The sequence below is a fragment of the Schistocerca americana genome, chromosome X, assembly GCF_021461395.2.
Source record: "Schistocerca americana isolate TAMUIC-IGC-003095 chromosome X, iqSchAmer2.1, whole genome shotgun sequence".
Lineage (NCBI taxonomy): Eukaryota > Metazoa > Arthropoda > Insecta > Orthoptera > Acrididae > Schistocerca > Schistocerca americana.
In genome coordinates, this window is record NC_060130.1 from 893,474,428 (window position 1) to 893,494,842 (window position 20,415).

The window sequence follows — 20,415 nt, forward strand, 5'->3', positions numbered from 1 at the left end:
TTGTAGGGTGTCAACTATGGCTTTTCCCCACATTTTTTCATTATTTTACACCATTTGGTTCTATTAATGTCTGGGTTGGACCTCCACCTTTTGAAAATGTTTGATAGAAGTCAGGGTCGGAGCCATGTCTTTTATTAAACAGACCTCTCTCACCCGCATTTTAATTTATAGTGACTCAGTGCACAGTCTACCGGCTATTGATTGAAGTTAATCTTGTTACCCTGTGATATTTGCTATTCACGAGCTCTTGTGATCTAAGGCATACTACCTGCTTAGTTGTCTTTCTCTGGGTCCAGAGTCATGTGAAAATCCCAGCGAATGAACTGGCTGACTGTTTGGTTAGAGAATCAATTACTCATTCAATATTCACCATGATAATCTCAAGGGTGGATTTGTGGGTCCAAACAAAACCTCTCCTCACTCAGAGATTGAACGACACCTGGTGGTCTGCTGCACCCTGCTATTGAGGTGACTATGGCAGCATGACGTGCCCCATTCTGTTCCTACTGGAAGGAATATACCGACCTATGCTGCTTCTACATCACATCCTTCTGGCTCTCCATGCTAAGCATAGTAATCTGGATTTTTTGTCTCTAATATTGATGGATGATGTATGGACAGTTGAACTGGTTTTTCATTTTGTCTGAGAATGTAGTTTTTATTTTCAGGTATAATGTTTTAAGGTAATGTCTGATTTAAACTAGTTGGCATCTGACATTTAAGGTCCAAAGTTGAGTCATTGTCGTGTCGGGTACTGTCTGCAGGTGGCTGCAACAGTGCATTGCTTTCCGCAGTGGTGGAAAATCACTTTAAAGCTTCAATCTCCAACAAAAACCAAGGAAAAAATCTCAAATTCATGCAAAATATAGATCTCTGTAGTGTCTTCACAGTATGATAAATCTGTTCTTAATTTCAATTATAGCCAGAGGTAGATTGCTTTTGTTGATACCAATGAAATTTTCCTGTTCATAAACAACTTTAGACTTATCATATCATATCTTAAAAACTATTGAGTCTATGCCAATACTTTTTTCCTTTGACTGTCAAAATACATTGCTTGGCAATGAATTGTTTCAGTGTTGTGTAATGCATTGCATTTACTATTCACAAACTTACAGTGTCATTTTTATGTAGTTGTGTCAATATTTAACTCATAACAAGTATAAGCTTACTGCCTCTCCTACAAAAGTAACATAGCAATTCTGAAATTCATTTACAATATTGATCTTATTAGTGTCTCTAATTTTGATGTATAAACAACTAAAGACACCTGTCGAATTTTGAGTGTATCAAGACAATCATAATGCAATCAGATAATGTTTGTTTTACTGATTTGATGTAGAAACAGGTGTATTACATACTGTGAAACATTAGAAATGCATGCAAAAAAAATGAACAAAAATATTTGAAACTAGTAACTATTAAAAATATTACAATATACCCCGCTTTTGCGCTCCTGGAATTAACATTTTGCCACCGTTTATGACATTTTTTATTGCTCCCGTCAAATTTCCTATGTCCACAATGTTAATTCAAACCCAATTTTGTGTCGACATATTTATAATTTTCCTGCGATGAAAAAATGTTCGTGAAAAAAAATAAACTTATGTAAAATGACACTGGCATTATGTTGGCCATCAAATAGTGTTTACAAATACTATGTGATTAAGTTTCTTGACACCAGGGTGCTCTCCTTAGTGGATTTAAACCACTAAATGTGTAAAAGTTGGAACAATTGGTGCAATATCTCCTGCCGCTACCAAATGCTACCCTGCATGGTGGCTGATAGGGGTGGCAAGTTCTGTATGAATAAAGGTATCATGACCAATCACAACAATTTCCAAACTGTCTCTATAGCACATGTGCAGTTTTGCAATTGTTATAATCATTGTCACACCTCTTTTGAACCATATTTAGCATGTTTCGTCTTATGGATGCCTGTAGTGCCAGTTGACACCTTCATTCAGTTTGTGCTGCTCAAATGTTTTTGGTTTAAACACAGTGCGAATTTCATATATTCTCATTCTGAACAAAATGTGTTTTAGGGATTTATGCTTGTTGTTAAGTGCAATATTTATGTATGTATTTTGTGTGATGTTACACAAAAAACAATGTGAGTGATAGTTTGCGTGTGCGTGGTTTTCTGCATAACTGAGGAAGCACAGTACGAGATGACTTCAAAAAGATGACTACAGTTTAAGAGACAGAGAACAACACATATGCAGACACCACACAAAATACTCACATAAATATTTGCACTTGATAGCGAGAAAAAATTCTCAAAAAGCACTGTGCTAAGCATGAAAAAATATCTTAACTGATGCAGTGTTTCATTATTTAAATAATGAATGACAGCTTCAGGCATTCCAAAAACATCGATAATGACGAATGAAATTGAGTTAAACGTTTCTGCTTCCCAATTATGAGTTCCCATTATATCAGCAGTTTTTATTAGATAATAAACCATTGATAGATAATAAACAAGTCCCTGACATGAGTGTTTTGATGCCTATTATGTGCACATATGTAAAGTGTGAAAATGCTAGGTGTTATCCAATACATAACTTTCACTGCTTGAAACGTCATTTCCCACATTTTCACCATTTTTTTGGAGTTCATTGAAAAGTGTAAAAGAGGGGTTTCACTATATATGTAACTCTGATGGAAACCTTAATTAATAAGTTATAAAATGAAATATATTTCAAATGCAGTCTCAACTTGCTGTAGAGAGATGATGGCAGCTGACTGAACGGTGTTCCTTAGGCTCCCAACAGGAAAGAATTAATGTTTAAAATAAATTCACAAACACAAGATTTGATGAAAATAAGAAATTCATTAAACTACACTTTATACTAGTCGATGGGAAAACACCACTTAATTCGGAGTCAAAGTTAGTGGAACTATTGGTGTCGCTGCTTATAGTGAGATATATAATCAAGTTTTGATACACTGTTGTATACACCTTCATTGTTTCCTGCTTCCTGCATCACCCAATTCACATTTGTCACTACTTTGTGTCAGTCTTTTAGTGTTTTTATCAACTGCCTCCTTATAAATATGTTCTACTTCAGAAAAAATACTTTTTTTATTCTCTGTAGTTATATGTCATTTAGCCTTAGCCCAAATGAATTCTATTGCAGTGAAGTCACAATGGTAGGGAGGCAATATAAGCGCTTTATGCCCCAAATTTATTTATTTTTTTCTGTTTCATCCACAAGGTAAACTTGATACTTGAGCTTGTGTTGCAACACAAGTTCTAATAATTCTGCATTTACCACATTACTGTCAATCAGTTTGTTACATTTCTCAAAAAATGTTGTTTTCCTTCATTATCTCTGTGGGCACCATATCTTGTACAAACCAAATGATATGGAGTGTCATCTGTAACAATTTTAGAGTTTTTTTTTTTTTTTTTTTTTTTTTTTTTTTTTTTTTTTTTTTTTTTTTTTTTTTGTTAGGTTTGGAAGCACAGTCTTCAAAACATTTCAGAAAAGTGCTGTGGTGGTCAGATGTCTCATCTGAATAACAACAGACAATTAGAAATGAAATCTCTTGAATTTCCAGCATGTGCTGCAATTATTCTCTTTGCTGTTCAGAGCTGCCATACTACTGCTGATGGTATTGTCTATCCAGCCTTTTCTGAAACTGGGCCCTACATGCACCCATGTTTCATCAAGCTAAACAATATCATCAAAATTTTCCCCTAATGATTCACTAACAAAATGCCAGTGCCAGTCTGTAATATTTTGGGATTGCCTCAAGGAACACACATCTTCACATGACTGACTGCCTAAAATCAAACTGTGTTCAACACATTTTTGGAGTGTCCTAGGAGTGGGCAGCCTTGATCTTACTCCTGTTTTGACTACATGAAAAGCTAAAAGTTGCCTGAATCTCTTACTACAGTGGCTCACTGAAGAATGGCTGGCAGTGTTCTTTATGCAATGCATCATAAGTGGCAGCACTGTTGGAGCCGATAGTGCCAGGCTCCCTTTGATGTGTAGATGGTGGGAGCGGTTCAGTCTGCTGCCTATCAAGTGACAACTAGTTTAAATCAGACTTTACTTTCAGTTCAGGATGGGGGTGGGGGAGTTGGGGCTATGGCGTCTTCTGTCATGTGCTGGGTCTGGACAACCCTTGATCTTACCTCCCCTGCCATTGTCACTCCTCTTTTACTATGTTATTGTTGCATTTAGATGTGATTATCCCTTTTTCCTGCTACATACTGTTTTTGTCTGCCCCCACTTGCCTGGTGATCTGATTATTTCTGTTGTCTTATTTTACTATTGTTGGTCTCTCTGATGTTCATTATGTTTTTAGCCTTCTCACTTTTACTGTTGCGAATCTCTTGGCTAGAAGGTATTCTTTCATTTATAACTGTCTTAGCCCTTGATTAGGTTGACAGGGAGTAGGATGTGGGGAGGTTTCTCTCACCACAGATAAGACCTGGGGGTACCCTCATCTGCTCTCTGACCTGCGTATTGTCCCAGACCATATATTTTTACCTCTCTTTAAATTATTTATCAACTCTGGCATCAGTGTTGCTTTCAGTGCCTTGATTTTACCACTCGAACATACTTCCATAATTCAATCAAATTTCTATATGACGTGAATAATTCCAGATGACCCACCACTTGACTGAGGGACTGATGACCTCGCTGTTTAATCCCTTAAACCCCCAGCAACCAACCGACCAACCAACTGGTCCTACAGTTTCCTTACATTTTGAAGCTGTATGCCAGATGCTCGCTCTCTCTCTCTCTCTCTCTCTCTCTCTCTCTCTCTCTCTCTCTCTCTCTCTCTCTCTCTCTCTCTGTCACACACACACACACACACACACACACACACACACACACACACACACACACTATAGTCACCTCTGCCCACATGAGTTGTTGCAAGGTCTCTGAATGTTTTCATTCTGGCATGAAATGTATGTACATCACATGCTTTATGTGTCACTGTTACATAAATCTTTTTTGTGCCTTTTAAAGAGCATTTAACTAATAAATATCAGTGTATTATGAAGAATGCAGCCACAGCTATGTATGTGGTAACATAATTTCACCTGTCTTGCATATTATACAATATGAATGATAGAACAAAAAGAGATTTTCTGAAGCTATAGATTGTGTTGTGCTCCAGTGTATTTTGTGATGTTAGCACAGTATGTTATCTTGACCAAAATTTTACACCACAGTAATTATACAAGCTTGCTCACTCCATTGGCGTGTTTGGGACATGACAGTCCCACTTTGTTGTATTTATCTGTCTATTTATCTATCTCCAGTTCTGCCAGTGGTGCACTGCTTCCTTCCATCCAGTGATACCCACCACTCTGCAGTCTGAAGTACCTTATATTGTCATCTACTTCTTGGCTATCCAGGTGACCATCAGCCTTCCATCTTTGTCATATGTCTGACGGGCTATTGTGTCAGGGACCAGTCTGACAACATGACGTGCCATTGCAAACATCTTGCTGTGATGCTGTTCACTACCAAGGATTGGTTGGCTAACTCAGATACTCATATTGGTGCTGCTTGGCCAAATGTCTGCTCAGAAATTTTGTGTATTTATTATTTTTAAAGATTGGGAGCTATTGCTCTTCTCTTTTGGTCATGCTCTGTTTTGCCATGTAATTCAGCAGTACTGGCATGATGCTTTTGTTGTACAGTTTCAGCTTGGTTTTCCCAGTCAGGAATTTGGAGTATAGAAATTTTTGGAAGTAAGAGTAAACTTTGTTTGCGTTTCATCATCTATTTGGTATTAGACTTGTCTTCTTTTGCAGTCATTTATATTTACACCAAGGTATTTGAAGTTGGGAGTGCTCTTGAAAGCACGGTTTTCTATATGAAGATCATGACATTGTTATGTAGTCATGTTTTCCCTTTGTATGACCATGTTTCTGTTTCTTCTTCATTAATTTTTGAATCTGTTTTCAAGTCAGTTTCATTTACTTCCTTGAGCAGCATTTCAGATCCACCACTGTTATTTTGTCCTAGAACTATTTCATCTTCATAGGCCAGTATATTTGGTTGGTTATCTTTGATGTTTCCACTTGTTGCTTATTTGGTTTAACTACATTTTCCATGACAAGGTTGAAAATATGTGGAGATAGCGCATCATCTTGTTCCAGTCTGGAGTTGCTCTCAAAGTAGGCCTTATGCAAGTCAATGAACAGTTAATGGATATTTTGGTTATGTTCCCATAAATTTGCAATGGGCTTGGTGCAGAATATGCTGTCTCTTCTTGCTCAGTTTTTTCCAAAATCCATTCTGGTAGTTCCCTATTATGTTCTTGGTATAGGTTGTGTGTCTTTGTAATATTAAATGTGACAGTAATTTGTATGTTGTTATTAGGGAGATTCCTGTGTAATTCCTGTAGTTTCATTTATTTCCTTTTTTATGTATAGGGGCAATGATGGTTTCCTTCCATTCATCTCATTCGTATTCTGTTAGTTTCAGTTGTTTTGCAGTTTGGTTGCCTTTCCATACATTGGGTCATTTACGAGAGATTCAGTTGTTGGGAGGGGCCAGTTTTCACCAATTTGTTTTCCTGTTCAGGGCAGTTCAATTAGTAATCAAAATATTTTTTCCGAGCCTATAATATATCATTTGATCCAGCACTCAATGTTAGTATTATTGTCATGAACTGCTGTCCACAGTTGATATTCCTTCCTGATGTCATTTACAGTGCAGTGTACTCCGCAGATATTGTTTCCTTTCTGGTTGTTCTCAATATTTTTTACAGTGTGTTCCAGGTACAGCATTTTTCTGTTTCCAGAGTCTTACTTGTTCTTTTCTGTGTCTCCCTGTAGTCCAGTTCTTATTCTTTTTTCCCCTTGTTATGTAGCCATGCCTTCCTGGCTGTGACATTAGTTTTTACTGCTGGGTGGCATATATAATTGAACCATTTCTTTCTCTTTCATTCTACTTTTGGTAATGCGTTTTTGACTGACATTTGAATCAATTTCTTGAAGTCCATCCAAAGTCCATTTATGTATTTAATTTCACTTTTATTCACTTTTTCTATTGTTTTATCAGATACTGTAAATCTGTTGCTCACTTCAAGTTATGACAGAGATTGGATTATATTAGATTCAGTTTTCGTTCCCTAGACCCAAAAGTTTCAGAATTGTCCATCAGTGGTTGAACTTAATACTGCACTGCAAATCCTTAGTGTTTTCTGTGATTTGTTTTCAGTTTTCTTTCCACAGATGCAAGCACCAAGTTACGGTCAGAGATTTTGTTGGTGCCTCGGTACATATTTATATTACTAATGGCATTTTATGCCTATTTTAGATTAATATGTGGTTTATTTGGTTTGTTGTCATTCCATCTACCGAATACCATGTCTCTTTGTTGTGCTTTAATAGCCATGCTTTCTGATTCAGTGTACGAGATAATTCTGAGTCCATTTTTATTGGTTTCCTTGTGCATGTTATTGTGGCATATTGTCAGTAGCAAGTGTTTCTCTTTTGCTACCTTGGTGTCAATGATCAATGCGATTTTGATGTTGTGTTGTAATTAGAGATGGGTAAAACTGTTCTTTTCAGAGATTGGATCAGAACTGTTCACTCCCTGAAATGAATTAGCTCTTTTTCATGACTCACCACTCATTTACAATAGAAAATAAATGGAAGGCACATCGCCCTTTAAACTTGGTTTATTCCAGTACTATACCTGTATTTTGATCTTATTTTATCCTGTTTTGAAGTAACACAGATAATGAGTAAGAATTTTGTATTGTTTATTAAAATTTCCACGATATGACAAAGTTTTTGATTATTGGTTTATTTTGCACTATCGTGGTTTTTTGGGTGATCGGAAAATGTTGTAACTTGAGATTTACATTAACAATATATTTGGCTATAATGTATTAAAATTTCATTAACCTCATACAAATACATCGCAAGCCATATATTTTTAAAGTGAACGTTTCCTTCCGAAGACGCCTGAAATCGCAAAATCCGTACCAGAATAAGAAAAAAAAATATAAATTTGACTGTAAAACGAAAGTGCTGCATATAGAATAAAACAAGGAAAATATTGGTGTATCACATTTTGCGATACGTTTATCAGTTCGCTCGTAATTAAAGCGAAAATTCGAGTGTCCATAATAAAAATCCTATAGTAAGAGGAGTCATCAGGAACCTAATCTAATCAGTTTAAACAAATAAAAATAAAATAAAAACAATTGATGTATACATAACATAATAATGTAATATACATAGCGGTATTACTACGAAGAACAATATCCAGTAGGGACGAACTCCGATGCAGAGGCGCTGAGTCGAGCAGGTCGAGCCGCGAGCTGTATTACTGTGTGAGCTGAGACCGCAGAGAGCAGAGTGACACCTGGGTCGCTTTGCTCAACGCTCTGGCTAGAGTCGAGACGGTGGGGTGAGCGTTGAGCGGGCGAGTTCCAAGAGTGGGGGGAGCGGTGAACTCACCCGCTCCGAGACAAATCGTCCGTTCCCTTGCGAGCAGGTTGTTGCAAGTAGTTCCTATGTTATCCGCTAGGTGGTTCTCTGCCCTGTTGCTCGCATCAACTGCCCAGAGGGCAGGACGTGCGACTGAAATGATCGCCGACAGTGTGTGATGCTAAGTTAAGCTGCGCCAGACACTGCACGCGGCAGACGACGCACAGAGACGGCACGGCATATGTGAAACACAAAATCCAATGGGGCACTGCACAATGCAGGCAGCCAAGGTAGAAGCAGGGCAGAGGCCGGCGCTGGCTGTGTTGTGTGGCGTGCACTGTGCTCTGAGCAGCAGAGGCGCTGCTGATATGCTCCGTCTCTCTCTCTCTCTCTCTCTCTCTCTCTCTCTCTGCCGTGGGAAACGTTTGGAGCTACCGTTCTTTTTTACTGAATCACTGATTGTTCACTCCTTTGAAAGATTCAACTCTATGAATTAGTTCAAGAGCGGATCCCCCATCTCTAGTTGTAATAGGCTGTCATGCACATTCTATAGTGGTTCATAGTAACTGTATTTTACAGCATCTTCGTTGTTGCCTGTAGGTGCATGAACATTGTCAATAGAGACCATCAGCCTTTCATTCATATGGAGCATATTCTTTCATTAATTTCCCTGATCACTGTTTAAACTGTCCAAGGTTGTGTGTGTGTAATCTCGAGGAAGTCTTATTTCTTGGATTGCAGCTATGTTTACATTGTACTTCTCTAATTCATCTTGTATTCTTCACATATGCCCAAGTTTCCACAGACTCTTTGCACTCCACGTACTGATTCCGAAGTCTATTTTTCATTTACCATGTTGTTGTAGAGGGTTGTTTCATAAATCATCCTGATACATGAACAAGAGATTTGTAACAATTTGTTTCTGCATGAGAGGGTTATTAGCCCTAAGCACAACCCCCAGCCGTGGGGCCCAGGTACTATTTTGTCAGGGTTACCATACCTTTGATGAGAAAAAATGAAAAAGAAGTAATTAAAGATAGCAGGAGACTGTAAGTTACTTATTTCACCCATTGGAATTTTTACAAAATTCAACCCAAAGTGAAGAGTTCTTCAATGAAGATTGCCCTCAGACAACTTTTCTACAGTGCACAAAATTGTTTAATTGCACAGGCCAATGATGGAAGAACTTTTTTGCTGAAAATACCTTATTCTTATGTTTTTTAGAGTGGTAAATCCAAATATGATATTTAAACTGTATCACCCACCATTTCTTCACTATTTTACTGTTAAATTTATTAAATTAAGCGATTTATTAAATTAAGCGATTTATTAAATTAAGCGATTTTTTAAAGAATTTAAGTTTTTATATAGTTAAAATAATGTAAAAAGGTGGTGTAATGAACCTAACCTTACTTTCCCTTTTCCTGTTCATGTGCTAAGTACAATGTCTAATTGTGGTTGTAAAAACTCTGCTGACAGTTTTTGTTATATTTGTAGCAAATTTGTGATTAAAAAGCACCAAAGAAACATTACAGACTTTGTGAAAAAGGTTTATTTATCATACTTTGGATCTAAACTTGGTGATCGAGATAAATCTTGGGTGCCGCATAAGGTATGTTATGTGTGTGTTGAAGATCTGAGAAAATGGTCCAAAAAGGAGAAAAAGGCCTTTAGATTTGCTGTTCCTGTGATATGGAGGGAGCCAAGAAATCATTCTGATGATTGCTACATTTACAGTGTTGATATTACTGGTCATAATTTGAAAAACAAGAAGGTAATAAGCTACACTAACCTTCCGTCCGCCGTCCAACCAGTAGGGCATGGTGTAGATTTGCCAGTTCCTGAAACAACAGACGATTTAAATTCTATTCCAACAGAAGTATTTTCTGATGTACAATGTGAATTAGATGAACCAGATGATGATGAATTCCATTGTAATACAGAAAGTCTAGAGCCCAAATAATTTACTCAGGCTGAGCTTAACAATTTGGTTGGGGATCTGGGCTTAATGAAAGAAAAAGTTGAATTGCTTGGCTCTAGATTAAAAGAAAAGAACTTTTGGCAATTAGAGCCAGCATATGCATGTATAGAAAGGGAGAGCAGCAATTTTCCAATTTTTTTTCAAGAAGAAGGTGATTTAGTGTACTGCTCAGACATTCCTGATCTGATGAATGAGTTTGGTATTGAATACAAAAAGGAAAACTGGAGGCTGTTTATTGATTCATTCAAAACTAGTTTAAAGGCTGTTTTATTATACATTGGTAACATGTATGCATCTATACCTGCTGGACATTCTGTACATATGAAAGAAAGCTATGAAAACCTAGAAATAGTGCTAAATAAAATAGGCTATTCTGCTCGTGGTTGGATGATATGTGGTGATTTAAAAGTAACATGCATGCTCCTTGCTCAGCGAGGTGGGTTTACCAAATTTCCATGTTTCTTGTGTGAAAGGGACAGTAGGGCTAGGGATCAACACTGGTGCAGAAAGAACTGGCCTGTGAGGGAGTCTTTAAAACTTGGTGAGAAGAACTTTGTATGCAAAAACCTTGTATATCCAAAAAAACATACTCTTACCACCTCTACATATAAAGTTAGGCCTAATGAAACACTTTGTAAAGGCTTTGCCTAAAGATGGACCATGTTTTAAGTATCTCTGCCAAAAGTTTCCACACCTTTCAAAAGCTAAACTAAAAGAAGGCATCTTTGTCAGACCCGACATTAGAAAATTGATGTTTGATGTTAACTTTGGATCCACAACGACCTTAAATAAGAAAGAAGCATGGGTATCATTCAAGCAAGTTGTTACAAAGTTCTTAGGACGTGAAAAAGACCCAGAATATGTTTCTCTTATAGCTACAATGTTAAATAAGTTTGAAACTTTAGGATGTTTAATGAGTATGAAACTTCACTTTTTGAACTGTCACCTTGATTACTTCCTGGACAATATGGGAGATGTTAGTGAGGAACAAGGAGTGTGTTTTCACCAGGACATTAAAGTTATGGAAAAATGCTGCCAATGCCACTGGAACACCAACAAGATGGGGGACTACTGTTCGTTACTTCACCGAGAAGTTCAGCAAGTGACTCATCAAAGGAAAAGCTACACAAGAAGCATCAAAGAAAAAAGAAAAAGAAAATACAAACCAATTCCAGCTGACAAGTGAAACCTCTATTAACACATATCATTATTTTAAGTACCTTACTGTAAATACAAACCATGCTTATGTTGTAACAAAGCGTTTCATTAATTTCCCCATTTACCGTATAGCATAAGATTTTTATACTAAATAATAAAAAGCATATTGCTTGAGAACTATGGGTGATACAAAAAAAATTAAAGGTAGATTTGGATCCAGCTCCAAAAAATCTGTAAATATCAGCTATCAAGGTAAAAAAAGTTGAAATTTTTTTTTTTTCGCTGGGCTGTGTTATTTGTATCTCTTCGAATTTCCCTTCATTTTGTGATTTACTTTCTTCTGTTGACTGGGTTATTAGTCGTTTTCATTTTTGCATTGTTTAAGGAAACAAAATTATTATCTTCAAAATGTAAACTGTAGCTCAGATAAGTATAGATTAATGTTTTGTTATTAAAACTTTGAAAGAATTCTTTAAGCTTGTGATTTCCTTACCTTTTCATGTGAATTGAGTGCATATTTGGTTAATTTTCAATTTTTAGGTGAAACCTGCTATTGGGGTCGTGGCGAGTCATATCGAGGAGTAGCGGAGACCACCTCTATAGGTCGTTGCTCATTGTGGAGTCATCAGTTCAGTTATAAATCTTCTGATCATCCAGAAATAGGTGGTGGGCACAATTATTGCAGAAATCCTGGTGGGGTGGAACCCAAACCTTGGTGCTTCATTGTTAATGATGAACAGTTTAGAAAAGAGCCATGTGATATTCCTCAATGCGGTATGCTGCTTCTCTTTACTGTTATGAGAAATTACCAAACTTTCTTGAAACTGTTGTTTAATTCATTGATTTTTCTTGCAGTGCAAAGCTTGTGGCTATACATAACCATAGCTTCAGTTGCATTTGTCATCATCATCATAGCATTTTTGCTGTATTGTTTCTGTCTCCGTCAGTCGCCAAGATCCAATACAAATCAAAATTTCAATGAACCGCAAGGTATTAAGGTAAATATGTTTTATATAATTAATGTATTTTTGTGTATGAATGCATTATTAAACACATTTATGAGAGCAAAATAGATAAATTGTTTTTCAGTGCTGTTTAACAAATTATCAAAGACTTTCTTTCTCTGGCATTAGTTGTAGGAATTTTGTTTAGTAGTAGTAGTAGTAGTAGTAGTAGTCCACAGATAAACTGAAACAAAGAAATTGTAACTGCACATTGTACATTTTCCCTACCTTTGTTGATTTGTGACATGCTAACTGTAGTGTTAAGTATTACACCCTGTAGTAAAACATTGTTTGGCAACTTGCTGAGAGGTCAGTGTAACAGTGTATGTTCAGTGATAAACTGTGCCTTATGATAGTCAAGGGTTTTGCCCCTTGCATATGGTGTTGCTGTATGGTACTGAAAACTTAGTACCTGCAACTACTTAACCTGTAATTTAAAATAATTGAAATTTAGGCTTGTGGCTGAATTGACTTCAGGTGATAAACAATGAGTCAATCTTCAGTACAATAAATTATTCAGTCAGAACAAAACAGTGAACTACTGCTAGTGAGTAATTAATTGTGGGGCCATTGGATATTAATTGAAATTTTGACTGCTTGTTTTAAGTCCAAAGTAGCATCACACAATCCAAATTCTAAGTTCAGAACATAACAGATTTTTTAAAAATTCTTCCAGTCCTAAGCCTTACCTCAAAATTTTATGAACTATATAACTCTCTCTTTGTGAAAGTGTGTAAATCTGTTCAACAATGATTGGCTAACACTTCAGGTGTAACTGCTGCTCTGACTGACACAGCATTTTCATTGAAAGCTACCAATACTCTTATCCCTTCACACAGTTAGCGGTGTGTTCACCATTCTCACCATATGCCATAGCCACTTACTCTTGCACCTCACCAGTAAGTAATTTCTGTTTCAACATTCAAACTATACAAGCTACATTTAATGTAAACGCATCAAAATGAATATGCTGATGTGCCATTCAATACAGTAGCAATAACATAAGTCTAATCATAACAAGTATTCTACTGGCTGTTTAAATTAACAATAGATTGACATACAATATGATATTCTGAAAAGATTTTGAATTACCTTTTATGTGGTGCACTCAGAATTTTCTGATTCACATTTTTTGCCTGTAATTAAGATAATTAGCATAAAGTTTCCAAAGCTAGTAATGTATACCTAAAGCTGTATTAATATTAACGTTTATAAAAATATCTACTCACCAAGCACTGGCAGGAGAACACACATATAAAAGGTATTAAAGTTTGTAAGCTTTCAGAGCCAGTGGCTTATTCATCTGGCAGAAGGTTTGAAGGGGAAGGAAGGGGGGTGAAGGAGAAGGACTGATGAGGTTTGGGAAAATGCTGTGTAGGCTCTATGGTGAACAGAATAATGGTGGGTCAGATGAGTGATCCATCCTACAAGAGGTATGGGGGTTCTCTGGCAGGTGGCAGCACTGTGACGACATACTGTGGCAACAGCTGCAAGCACACCCAATGTGCTGTCGTGGATTGAGTCAGTAAGCCATCATAAGGTCATGTGCATGTCGTGCTTGAGTGGTGCTTAATTAAGTCAGTTGTGTCTGTGAATGCCAACATGCTGCATGTGTTCACCCATGCAGACTATGCAGACATGTTGTTTGTGTGTGGGTACTGTAATGACAGTGCCTGTGCGGCTTTGGAAAAATATCAGAGATATGTCCCTAATCGATGAATCCCCCGTGTCAGGGTATTTCCCAGGGTTTTTCAAACATTATTTGAATCTGGAACACTACCCAGTTTATGTGTAATGTCAGACCGTGAGGCCATCCAGTCAATTGAGGAAAAGGATGACATTGCAATGTACAATGGAGTCCCAACACCAGAACATGGCACACTAGCCATCAGCTTGATATCCTACAAATGTGAGGCTGGTGCAAGGGGTTGTATCCATTCCACATGCTGCGCATGCAACATCTACATCCAGGTGACTCAGTAAGCAGACGACAAATGTGTGAATGGTCGGCTGTACACAGAGTCACTTTATTTACATTTAGTTCAATAAACCCCCCACCCTCAATCAATCAATCAATCAATCAATCAATCAGTCAAACTAACTTTGTTTACAGGTGAGGCTACATTTACATGCAATACTATCATGAGCACCCACAATTCTCATACATGGCCAATGGATAACCCACATTACACTAGGGAAACATGATTCCAAGTTAGGTTCTCAGTGAGCGTCTGGTGTGGTATGGTTGATGACATGGTAATAGGACCTGTGATTGTGCCAAATCACATGACAGCTAATAGAAGACCCACGGGCATTTTTGGAAGATGTGACTTTAAAGCAGCAATGGAAAATGTACCTGCAACATGATGGATCATAAATTCAATGTATCAGACATGATCCCAGTCTCTGAATAACACATTTCCTCAACTGTGCACCCGCCTGTGGTTTCGGGGGTTAGAATAGGCCTGTGGTATTCCTGCCTGTCGTAAGAGGCGACTAAAAGGAGTCTCAAAAGTTTCAGTCTTATGTGATGGTCCCCTGTCGTTTTTGACCTCCATATCTCAAAATTCTTCCGAAGAGTGAGCCGATTGGGGAAGGGCGCCTTACTTGGTGCATTGTGTCAATCTTGCGGTCCGACCTTTCACCAGCTTATTCGTCGTTGCATTGCAGTCCTGCCTGCTCTCCATCTCTTGGGCATGGATATGTTCCTGTGTGTACTTTCTGCCATGCGAAGTGCAGTGCCACTTTCTGCACTGACGGCGACCATGGACTACATGTCACCTAATATCCAGCACGGTAGCCAGTCCGTTGTGGTGGGGCCCCCATGTACCCTGTTGGTTGTAGCCCCCCTGACAACACAGGGATCGCTCTGCTGATGCCTGCGCCATTTACTCCCCATGTATGCCAAGGAGTAGATGCCCATCTCCTTGGGGCATCAGGACTCCCGGCAAGGGCCATCCTGCCAGGTGGCCCTTGCTGTGGCTGGGTGGTGCCCATGGGGAGGGCCCTTGGTCGGAGTAGGTGGCATCAGGGTGGATGACACACAATGAAGCGTGGCACATCATCTCTTGCTGGTGGCCAGCCACCAGCAGTCTCTAAGCATTCGAGGGCTCATTTTAAAGCTAATGTGTATGACCCCAAATCTTTCCCCTCCCTGGCCACACCATGGGAGGAACGAAAGGATATGAATGACAGTGAAACGTATTCGCCTCAGTATCTCGTCTGTACCAGAGTTGATGGGGAATCCTTTGTATCCGTGAAGCCTCAGTTCTTTGTAGAGCATCTACAGGACAAGTTCAGGGAGGCGGAGGGCTTGTCCAAAATGCGGTCCGGTTCAGTCTTGATAAAAACAGCATCGTCTGCCCAGTCACAGGCCTTGCTCGCTTGTAAGAAGCTGGGGAATGTTTCAGTTACTATCACTCCCCATAAAAGCTTAAATATGGTCCAGGGCATTATTTTCCACAGGGATCTCCTTTTACAGTCCGATGACTTAGAGCGATGAGGTGTCCATTTCGTCCGGCGCGTCCACCAGGGTCCGAGGGATCATCAAGTTGCCACCGGTGCCTTCATCTTAGCCTTTGAGGGTGACACATTTCCTGAGAAGGTCAAGGTGATGGTCTACCTTTGTGATTTCAAGCCATTTATCCCTCCCCCGATGCGGTGCTTCAAGTGTTGGAAGTTCGGCCATATATCTTCCCGCTGTGCTTCCAGCTTCATGTGTTGTGATTGTGGTCATCCATCCCATCCTGATACTCCATGTGACCCGCCTCCCATCTGTGTCAACTGCGGAGAGCACCATCCCCCTTGCTCGCCGGACTGTAAGATTCTACAGAAGGAACAGAAAATAATGGAATAAAAGACCCTGGATGGACTGATGTACACTGAGGCCAAGCGGAAATTTGAACGGCTTCATCCCGTGCGCATGCAAGGGCGCCCAGAAGAGTGACGCTGTGGCAGTGACAGAAAGATCGGAAAGTGGTCACTACCACACAGGTCATCATGCACACTCCATTGGACAGACGGTAAGAGGCTAGGGCTGCAGATCAAAAGGTCAATGGCTGAGTACGTGCGATGCACCACACTGAAATGTGTGAAGGCACCATCATTTAAAATGGAAAGGTCGAGCTGTGTCAATACATGCTAAACGGTGGCGCCTCGACCTTTTGCCACTGACCCACCCCACAGAGGGTCATGGGCGTTGAAGTCGCCCAGTAACAGGAAAGTTGGCGGTAATTGGGCTATCAGTGCAGCCAGGACATGCTGTGGGACATCACCATCCGGTGGAAGATAAAGACTGCAGATAGTAACAGCCTGTGGCGTCCACACCCGAACAGCGACAGCCTCTAAAGGTGTTTGTAGAGGGACAGACTCGCTGTCAAGGGAGTGAAGGACATAGATGCAGACGCCACCAGATACCTTTTCATAAGCTGCCCGGTTCCTATAATAACCCCGATAGCCACGGAGGGCGGGTGTTCGCATTGCCGGAAACCAAGTTTCTTGTAGAGCAATACAGTGGAAAGGGTGAAGGCTGAGAAGTTGTCGGAGCTCAGCTAGATGGTTGAAGAAACCGCTGCAGTTCCACTGGAGGATGGTATTGTCCATGGCTGAGAAAGGCGTGAAGGGACTGGGGAGGCAGTTTACGCCACTGGGTCACTTGTTGCCACTGATTCAGTACCCGCGCGAGTGACATCCATTGTGTCTGAGGGACCGGCGAGATCCAGGTCTTCAGCAGACGCCAGAATCTCGACCTCATCCTCAGATACTGAGCTTGTAGGAAGCGGTGGGTCGGGTGCCACCGCAATGTCGGGTTGGGATTCTTGGGAACCTTTTTCTTCTTCTGTTTCTCGCACTGTGCCTTCAGTGGTTCTGGCTGAGAGGGCTTCCCTGGGTCAGTCTCAGGGACGGACGACGACCATGAGGCCCTACGACCAGCAACTGGTGGTGTTTCAGCCACTAGCGGGTATCAGCTTTTCTGCTGGTCTGAACTTGCAAAGGGAGGTCCCCAAGGGACCCCTTCCTGGCGAGAGGAGCCGAAGAAGTCTTACGCTTCTCCGGCTGGGAAGGGGGAACTGATGTCCCCGATGGTTGGGGGGGGGGGGGGGATGTTGCTCCTGAAGTAGATGGAGCAGGAGCAACAGGGAGTGAAGTGCCCCCCACCATCAAGGGGGCAGGTGTGGTCCTTCGACTCTGAGAGCTGACTGTAAGTGTTGCAGCTGATGGAACTGTAGCGGGAGTGACAGTGGTGGCATAAGAAGGATCTCTGTTTGCGGAATCCATGTTGATTTTTGTAGAGGAGAATTTCATTCTCCAAATAAGTCATAATTCTTTTAGCATAGAACCTGTTCCATAATTCTGCAACAGATTGTCGTCAACGATATTAGTCTATAATTGTTTGCATCTGCCCTAGAGCCCTACTTTAAAATGAGAATGACCTGTACTCTCTTCCAGTTGCTAGGTACCCTTTGTTGCTCATGCATTGTAAAACCTGTTGTCATAGATGCTATTGCAGCCTTATGATCACTGATACCATCCTCTAGGTTAACTGATTCAATAAGTTCAGGTCTATTTATTGCCAGGAGGCCTAAAACATTACCCTCACAAGTAGGTTGCCTATCTTATCTGCTCAAAGTTATTTTCAGGCAAGACATCCAGAACAGAGTTACATGAATCTCTGTCTCTGGCGCAAGTTTTGGTAGCATGACACTCTCAAAAGTCACCCCTATTACAACAGCATGATCAGGAAAATTATTAATGATATTCTGAAAGTTCTGTCTGAATCGCTCTACCACTAGAGCTCTTGACCCCATACGGTCTATAAAAGCATCCGATTACCATTTTTAACCGAACTTTGATACTTAACTTCACTCACATTAATTCACAGTCAGAATCCATGACAACCTTGCTAGATTTTATCTAATTCTTTACTACAATAAAGATGCTGCCACCATTGGTGACTCACCTATCTTTATAATAAATAGTCCAATCTGAACTTCGGATTTGTTGCGATTAACATCTGGTTTCAACCGGCTTTCTGTTCCTAATACTGTCTTTGCATTATAATCTTCAGTAAGTGATACTAATTCTGGACCTTTGCTTGGATGCTCCTGCAGTTTACTAAAGTCATATTAACCTTTTCTATTTCTGATCTGCGATGATGAACATTCTCTGAGGACATTGTGGCTAATTTATCAGGCAAATTGTCTTTGATCCCAAGGGAGGGTTTCGCTAACCTAAAAAAAGCATTTGTGCATGCCACACGCACTCCACTATCCTAGTAGCCACTTCATGCATGTAGTGCACACCTGACATATTAAGGGGAACCCTACAATTCTGCACCTGATAATGGAGGTCAAGAAACTGGCATCCGATACTGTCACAGAGTTGTCTGAGCCTCTGGTTTAGACATTCCACTCTGCTCCAAACTAGACTAGAGGACTGTGCTTAACCCTGGGTACGATGCTACAAATAGACAGCTTAGCCTGCACCCCGTGTGCAATGCTAGTTCCCTTCACCATATCAGCCAACTGCCGAAAGGACCCAAGGATGCCCTCAGAACACGAGCGGCTGGCAGCTGATGACATGTGCGACGGATGATGTGCCACTGTATGCAGCCAGTTGCATCCAGTCCACTCGATAGCTGCCGGTAGAGCCTCCTCCACTTCACAGGCGAGACCCTCCCCTTCGCAGACATAGTGAATGTACACTGGCATTCTTTCCCACCTTGCATGCTGTTTCCCTTTACGGCTCCATTACTCACCTAATGCTGGAGCTCCCAATGACAAGCATACCACTCTCTGCACTTGTCCGAACTGGGCAGGAAAATCAGCTGCAGGCCCAACAAGAGAGGCATCGCATGCTGGCTCAGAGTTATCATCAACACTGTGTGGTACCTCATACCTGTTGCCAATGCATAGGGAACCAGCCACGTGATCTGCTCTCACTTTTGCCTTCCAAGCAGTGACGCGCAAACTCACCACTGGCTGCCACCTGCTCTCAGGTGAGGATGGATCGGTCAGATGTTGCATATCAGGAGATGCTGTTGCACCTGGGTCACCAGGGTCTTCCAGCGGCACCAAAGGTGTCGCAGGTCTCATCACCAGCACCCTGATGTCACCGCAACTTTGAACATTAGCCAGAAGTATGTTGACTGTAGCCAGCACACCTTCCAGCTGTTTACGGACTGCAGCCAGTTCTCCCTGTGTCCACTCAAAACAAACACAGTTCCTAGTCATATCGAAGTGTGTAAAAAACAGATAAAAAATCTCAGATGGGGCTACTGAGTTTCGAATGTACACAAAATATAATGATTAGCTTACTGCCCCATTGGGCATGTCAGAGTATAGTGTACCCTGTATGCTGAGTAACTATGTGAAGATGGATTATTTGGATGATTTACTGATGGTGTGGGTCAAGTATTGCTTACGAATTTTGTGACTGTGTAAAGTTGTTCTCTCCAGAAATATTATTTAGTTGCCAGCAGCTGCATTGTTGAGCTCTCTTAATTCCAATTATCAGCAGAAATTTGGTGCTGTTCAGATTGTAGCAGAGATAAGTGGATTTTGTGGATTCTGGTATAAATAGTGATGCATCGCCATGACACTAATTCTTTTTTTAAGATCAGACAGCAAGCATGTGTAAAACCATCTCTCATAGTTCCTGATGAAGACAACTTTGTCATTTAAATGTAGTTCAGCAAGCTAGAATCATTGATCCGAATGGTCAACCATAAGCACATCAGTTATCATTGTCTTCAACCAGTATACCCTAACATATTGCATGTGTTTGTTAGTAATATGAGAATGGTATTATAAAGAGATGCTTTAGTGGTATTATGCTGATATTTATTGACC

The 20,415-nt window shown here is 40.2% G+C and overlaps 1 protein-coding gene across 1 annotated transcript in view; it reads left to right on the forward strand.

The window, feature by feature from the left end:
• The window catches only part of LOC124556448 (tyrosine-protein kinase transmembrane receptor Ror-like), a 127,081-nt gene that overhangs the window by 57,121 nt on the left and 49,545 nt on the right, over positions 1-20,415 (forward strand). The window contains exons 5-6 of the mRNA XM_047130397.1: positions 12,102-12,335; positions 12,417-12,559. Coding sequence (XP_046986353.1) covers positions 12,102-12,335; positions 12,417-12,559 — 377 coding nt within the window. The remainder of the gene's footprint in view (positions 1-12,101; positions 12,336-12,416; positions 12,560-20,415) is intronic.